The sequence below is a fragment of the Merops nubicus genome, unplaced genomic scaffold (genome assembly GCF_000691845.1).
Source record: "Merops nubicus isolate BGI_N331 unplaced genomic scaffold, ASM69184v1 scaffold53055, whole genome shotgun sequence".
NCBI lineage: Eukaryota > Metazoa > Chordata > Aves > Coraciiformes > Meropidae > Merops > Merops nubicus.
The window spans coordinates 1-7,291 of record NW_008608714.1 but is presented as its reverse complement, the minus strand read 5'-3'; the positions used below and the strand labels follow the sequence as shown (position 1 = coordinate 7,291).

The 7,291-nt window shown below is 47.5% G+C and overlaps 1 protein-coding gene across 1 annotated transcript; it reads right to left on the bottom strand.

Moving 5' to 3' along the window:
* Positions 1–101: 101 nt before the first annotated feature.
* Positions 102–6,860, bottom strand: LOC103772962 (low-density lipoprotein receptor-related protein 4-like; the record flags this gene model as incomplete). The annotated part of the gene is made up of 9 exons (XM_008940307.1): positions 102–319; positions 720–876; positions 1,143–1,373; positions 2,479–2,604; positions 2,763–2,897; positions 3,532–3,657; positions 5,981–6,106; positions 6,211–6,330; positions 6,732–6,860. Coding segments are annotated over 9 exons (1,368 nt in total), but the record flags the coding sequence as incomplete, so codon positions are not given.
* Positions 6,861–7,291: the final 431 nt, after the last annotated feature.

The following is a 7,291-nucleotide window of genomic DNA, read 5'->3' as shown; positions in this document are numbered from 1 at the left end:
GTGGTGGCAAAATCCACACCGCAGGGCAAGGAGACAAGCACAGGAGCAGGAGCCAGTGGCCTCTGCAGAGAGCACTCTCCAAACACAGCCCTGTCACTGACCTTGGCTAATAACAGCCTTCCTGTTCCTCCCGTCGAGGTCGGCCCTCTCGATGACGTGGTGCTTGGCATCCACCCAGTACATGCGGTGCCCGGCGTAGTCGATGGTCAGCCCGTTGGGCCAGAAGAGGTGCGTGTCCGCGATGATGCGCCGGTTGGAGCCGTCCATGTTGGAGTACTCGATGCGGGGAGTGTTGCCCCAGTCGGTCCAGTAGATAGTGCTGCAGGAGGCAAGGAGAGAGAGGTTAGAAAACTCGTGTTCCACACGCTGCACCCAGCATCGCTCCCTGTCAGGGCAAAACAGTCCTGTGACCTTGAGCGTGAGACTGGGTAACAGCCACAGGGGGCAGCCAGCGAGGCAGCACGCAGCGCTTTCAAGCTGGTGAAACCAGGAGGGCTCAGAATGGGATTAAGGCTCTGAAGGCCTTCAGCATTGCCAGGTTCCCTAAACTGGCAGGATTAAGGCTCTGAAGGCCTTCAGTGTCACTAGGTTCCCCAAACTGGCAGTACCAAACGAAGGCTTGAGTCCAGAGCAGCCTTTGTGACCAAAGAGGAGGTTTTCTACGTTCACCTGGAAGTGCTTGTATGGGTGGCTCGCTGGGGTCCTACGTTTCCACTCACCCCTCCATAGGATGTAGGGCAATGGCTCGGGGCTTCTCCAGGTTCTGCCACAAAAGCACTTTCCTGTGTGTGCCATCCAAGTTTGCTACTTCAATTCGAGATGTCCCGGAATCTGTCCAGTATAATTTGTCATGGATCCAGTCAACAGCAAGTCCACCTATCTCCAGGAAAGAATGAAGCACAGAGTGAAACCAGGAGCAGGATCTGCTCGGAAAAATACTCCCCTTTCCCTCTCAGCCAAATTCAGTCAGCCTGTCTCTTCCTCTGTCAACCAAGAGTAACTGCAGGGAGACAATGATCTCTCATCCATCCCATCCAGCCCACCCCTTGCTCAGGGAGATGCATTCCATTTTGAATGCTGGGTGCCCACTTCTCTCCACCACAGTCAGTCCCCAGGATCTTGCCGTTTTTGTGGCGACGCACCTGGGCTCTCCAGCCCTGTGGAAACCACCTCTTCCACATTGCTGCCGTTCAGATTGGCCCTCATGATGCGATCCAGAGTGACGTCAGACCAGAACACCAGCTCCTTGCTGTGGTGGAAGTCAAGGGCAATGGCATTTTCCAGGTTGTTGAGGAGCAGCGTATACTCCGAGCGGTGAGGCAACACTTGTCGGATATCAATTCGATTGGCAAAGAGCAGCACTGGCTCTGGCCCTGAGAAGACAAGAAGACAGCATCAGAGTACTCTGACAGAGTCCTATGCACCTACCAGTCATTCTGCACCAAGTCCCAGAATGCAGTTTTGCTGTATTGGCAGCAAGAAATCAACTCCCAAGTGAAAAACACTACAGAGAGCTGTCTTCACATCCTCAATACACATTCCTAACTCAAAGATGAGCAGTTTTCCACCTTTTGGCAAGCATTCACCCAGCAAGAAGTGATCACTCTAGGTTCCACCTAAGCCCACCTCACCTAAACCTCCAAAACCATACCATTAATGAGACTATGGTTTCCTTTTCCTGTACCCATCTCCTAGCCATACAAACACACATGCTCTACCACATCTTCTACCACACACAAGACAGTTAAAATCTGCCTCAGCCAGATAGAAGCTCAGCAAGTACTTCCCTTGCAGAGACAAAAGAGAAATAAATAAAAATAAAAAAAAATATCAAAATCACTATTAACATCCTTTATGGATTTCATATGGACAAAAGAGAAATAAATAAAAATAAAATCTCAAAATCACTACTAACATCCTTTATGGATTTCATATAGGGAATTCATAATAAAATCTTAATTCTTTAAATGGAATTTCTAATTCCTCAGCTCCTCCATGAGAGAGGCTGTGAAATAGAGTTAAACAAGTATAGAGATGCCCTTAGAAAACAGTAGATGTCCATACAGCAGCCACTCACAGCATTCAGAACTGGTCACCAGCATCAGGGGTCAAACCACAAGGAGGTGAGACACAATCTCACTGACTAGAAAAGTTAAGACACCTTCTGACCAGAAGTAGAAGACTGTTTTTGTCCAAGGGTCTGAGTCACCAGGGATAACAAGGGACTAGGAAAAGAAGGCAAGTGCTGTCCTGCTGGCAGGGAAAGGAAACAGTGAAGTATCTCTCCATGGTCAAAATCACAGTAAACTCTCACAGGCATTCACCAACAATCTGAGCATACCTAATAAGAATCCAGGTACTTCTCCTGGCCTGTTGACTTTGCAAACAGCCTAATGCTGCCAATGAAGCATTAGAGACAAAATGATGAGAACTGAACCAACCTACACACACCAGAATGAGGCTGAACTCTTCCTTTACCTAGAGCTTTGCAGCTACGCTTGTCCGGTCGCAGCTCGTAGCCTTGCTCACACCAGCACTGGAAGCCTCCTTCACTGTTGGTACAGCCTTGGCTGCAGTAACCTTCCTCAGCACATTCATTCACATCTGCATGGTACAAACCAAGGGAGAAACTCACATTAGATCACCAACAAGCCAGGCAACCTCAGCGAGAGCTCGCTTCTGCTTTCATGCTCCAGTTTGCACCCTATCGCAGCCATCAACATCAAAGCAGCAGGGTGGAGGCTCCTGCTCCAAGAGCCCACCTTGGCAAGATCGACCATCTTCCAGGAGCCTGTACCCTGTGTGGCAGGTGCACTGCACCATCCCTCGCACCATCTGGCACTTCTGAGCACAGCCACCGTTGTTGAGGTTGCAGTTCTCCTCCCCTGTTCTCGGACCTGCGAAAGGAACACGGAAAGAGGACTGAGCTGGAATCACTAAGGCAGCTGCCCGTGGCCTCAGCTGTTAGGCAGCAGTCACCCTTCAGAACAGGCTGAGCGAGAGGGGGAGGACACAGGCTGTGCTGGAAGCTGCCTTTTTGCAGTCAGAACTCTCCCCTGCAGGCCACAACTAAATGGGACAACAAAGTTCAGAATAATATGCTCTCAGGATTCACTATCTCTGCAGACAAACTTTGATACCTGGGAACCCTCCCCCATTATTCTTTAGTCACCCTTCAGAACAGGCTGAGCGAGAGGGGGAGGACACAGGCTGTGCTGGAAGCTGCCTCTTTGCAGTCAGAACTCTCCCCTGCAGGCCACAACTAAATGGGACAACAAAGTTCAGAACATACACTCTTAGGATTTGTTATCTCTGCAGATAAACTTTGATACCTGGGAACCCTCCCCCATTATTCTTTGTCTGCAGTATGTAATTGGCAAAACCACCCAAGCATTTTTTTCTCCATCTTCCACTCCCTCCCTCCATCACAGCCCAGGCTTTCTTCCTTACACCCATCCTTCAGCAACTCCAGACAGGCTCCCACACATCACAGTGCCTCCCCTTGTTTAGAGGTGAGCTGGGAGGACTTACGGCAGTTTTGATGTGGGCTCTCATCACTGCCATCCCCACAGTCGTTTGCTCCATTGCACAGCTTCCTCTGGCCAATACAACGCCCATTCCCACACAGGAACTGGTCTGGGGCACACTGAGGGGTCCCTGGGGTAAGAGAAGGGGAATGAGCACATCCCAGCTTACTGATGGAACAACTGTCAGCGGTGAAGAAAAGGGCACAGAATATTTTCAAAGACTTGTTATAAACTTTACACATGAGGACAAACACATGACTTCCTCTCTCCTTGAACTTAGCTCATCTTGCACTCCCTACTGCTCCCCATGCCTTCATGTTGATTTAGAGGCCTGCAAACTCTCCTCCAGACTGAGTCCAATGTTGCTTTATTGGGAAGTTCAACTATTCAGTTTCTCTCAAAATGGCTGGAAGGTCCTGGCTTAGTTCCCTTTCATTCCAGGCTTCACTCAGCATGTGCAAGAGAGGAGTCAGTTCCTCACTTTAATCACCTGATATGTCATGCCAGCATGGCTGTGGATCTTAAACCTGCCTAGGAATGAGTGTCCTGTCCAGTCCTAACTGCACTGTGACAAACTTGGAATGAGATTTACATGCACCCTTGAAATCTGAGCCCAGCAACAGGATTTCACACATGAGCTATAAGCTTCAACTTCTGCTGTTGGCAGGGAGAGTCTATGAAATTCTTGCAAGTAAAGTAATACTGTTTGTAGAGACTTTGCCAATCTGATTGTTTCCTCAGCAATAACTCCACTGTCCTATTGCCTCTTATTTCTTGTACTCTCTTAAGCTGTCTGGGTTAGTGGTTTCCAAATCATCAGCCTCTGATAATCCTAGGAAGACAACAGGACAATACAGTTATCAGCAAAGGAACAATGAGATTGGCAGGCTGCCTGTAAGCAGCATGGCAAAGGGTAGTTGTGAGATTAACCACAAGTACAAATGAGAACTAACAGGCACACCAACAAGGAACATAAAACCAAATCACATGCAGATTCACTTTTCAGAGCACAGGAATGCTTTATAGGAAGGGTTCTGAAGTTTGGACTGCATTTGTCATGTTGAACATAAAGATCCTTACATCAGCTGACCTCCTAGTATTCTAGGAATCTTCTCTCCATGGCCAATAAAAATACAACTCTGCTCTAAATCCAAGAGGTGACAAAGGATTTTAACTCTTGCTACAGACATTCAGACAGCAGACTATTTTCCTCAGTACACATTCTGCTTGGAAGCCCTGAGTTAGTTTTTACTTGTTAACTATCACCACAGACCTAACCCAGAACTGCACTGGTAACTTTACAGTAACAATAGCTGTACTTGGCCACCTTGGGCTTGGTCTCAAGTGGAGACGTTGAACTCCAGTGGCTTTCGAAGTTCAACTTGGCTTCTGGGTGGCAACTGCTCTTTCAGTACCTCTAAATACCTTTGTTATCAGATGAGGAAACAGGGCTACCAGCTTGTCTTTAAGTACAATTGCTTTTTCCAGGATCACCACTGTCTCCTGCACAGTGGTGCTCATGACAGCTGACCCATCTACAGCAGCTGCATTCAGATGGCTACAAACAGTGCCCCTCTAGGTCCTCTGAGCTCAGCTGTCCTTGTAGAACATGGACTTTCCCCTCCTCAACAGGGCCAAACAAGGGGTACAGTTTCACAATTCCCTTTTGGTTACCCTGCAACCCACTGTTTTAAGATACAGTGATCCAGAAGGGTCAGAATGCACAGCTGGGCTCCGTTCACAGGGATCAATTCATGGTACACACTATTCCTCAAAAAGCTCTATGGACAACCTGAAGGATGTAAAGAAAACAGAAGATTCTAGACATTCCTTGAATCCTACCATAACACCAGGGCCTGTGGAAACCCTTCTTTTAGATAATAATGGTTATGGAGAAGAGAATGGCAATATATTAAATGATTACTAGAAAGAAATTCCTGAGCAAATATCTAAGGAGGAAGCTGACACCCTTAACATCTAAACCAAAGATTTTATCCTTCACTTTTACACAATGCCCTTTCTGATTCCCCTTGCCTGCAAGAATTGCTTGGCAATTTCAGAAGGCAACCTGAAAGCTGTTCTGGACTATCTAAAAGGCATAGCTTAGTCACAGGCCATTGGACAAAGGCAGCAACCTTGCAAACAACGTTTCAAGTCTGAACTGTGAATCTGAGATGGAATCATCTTGGAGCTCAGTGGTAATTCATAGTGTAGGGACAGAATAGGAATATAAAGAGATCTGATATTTGACCAGAAAATGCCATCACTCAAGTTAGTGTAAGAACACAAACCTGCACCTGTCTGCAAGTGTAGAAGATAGCCTACGGATCCTGTTCTTTGGGAAGGACAGGAACTCTAGGCTGAACTCAGTGAAGAAATCCAAAGGAGACTTCACTACCCATCACCTCCAGGATGGAAACACAAGCTACAAGCACCAAGGCAGCAGGCCAAACCTGTGTTCTCACAGTTCTCCTCATCACTGTTGTCAGAGCAGTCATCTTCCCCATCACAGCGCCAGGACAGACGGACACAGCGCCCCGACCGACAGCGGAACTGGTCAGCTGTGCACATGGATGTAGCTGAGGGACCAAAAAAAGAACATCAGATGAGCAAGAAGGACCAGAGAAGACTCAATCCCCAAGCTAACAGTCCCAGACACTCCCCACCAGCTCCCAGCACTCACTGCAGTTCCTCTCGTCGGACTGGTCGTCACAGTCGAAGTCTCCATCGCACCTCCAGCCAGCGTTAATGCACAGGCCACTGTTGCACATGAACTCTCCAGAGCGACACGGCTGGTGAGATGCTGCAAAGATAGTGAGGAACACAAAGAGCAAGCTCAGGACACAGACCACTATAACGTCCCTAAAGCCTCTCAGCACCACCCTTACACTCCACTATTGTGGAGTTTGGTCCTGAATAGACTCCTCCTAGAAACTGTTTTAATTCCTGTATGCAGAATTATGCTGGCTACACAGTTCCCATCACTACTCTCACTTTCCCAAGGGAAAAAAAAGCAACTACAAACAAACACCAACCAACCAAACCACCACACACCAAAAAAAACCAAAACAAACACAAAGGAGCCAGCTTGTGTGTAAACAATTAGATTCTGTCTACACTGTGAGCCCTCTCCAGCTGGTGCAAAATTCAGTTAGCTTGGTAAATCAGGTGCTTGGAAGAGTGTTTCACTCTGCTTCAGCTTACAGCAGTCAGATTCATCGGACCAGTCCCCGCAGTCATCGTCACCATCACAGTGGTAGATGTCCAAGATGCAGCGTCCATAAGCACACTGGAACTCCTCCAAGCTGCAGGTGGCAGCTGGAACATCCGATGCTGACAAAGGAATCAAAGAAAAAAATGCTTGAGATGACAGAGCACAATCCAGATGTAACCTTCTCAGTCTGATAATGGGCTAGGAAGTGTTCGATGGAAAGGTGTTGGAAATTACAAGCCTCTGCAGCTTTTCTCTGCAGGGCTTGTATTACTGAGAGGAACCTGAATGCTGTTTGTGCTTCACTGAGAGGCAGGTTAAGCCTATATATAAAGGCACCCATGCAGACAATCCACTACAACAAATATTTCTCTCTTAATTACATAGGATGCTGGTCTATAAACACTAACTTTTCAAGAGCTGTTAAATTCTAGTGAAGGAAATAGCTGTGAAGAAGGAAGGGTTGAGGGGAAAGCAAGAAAAAGGATTCAAGAGTGTCATCCTTCCACCTTATGCTTGAGACACTGTCTTAGTGCCCTCCAGAAAGTGTTTA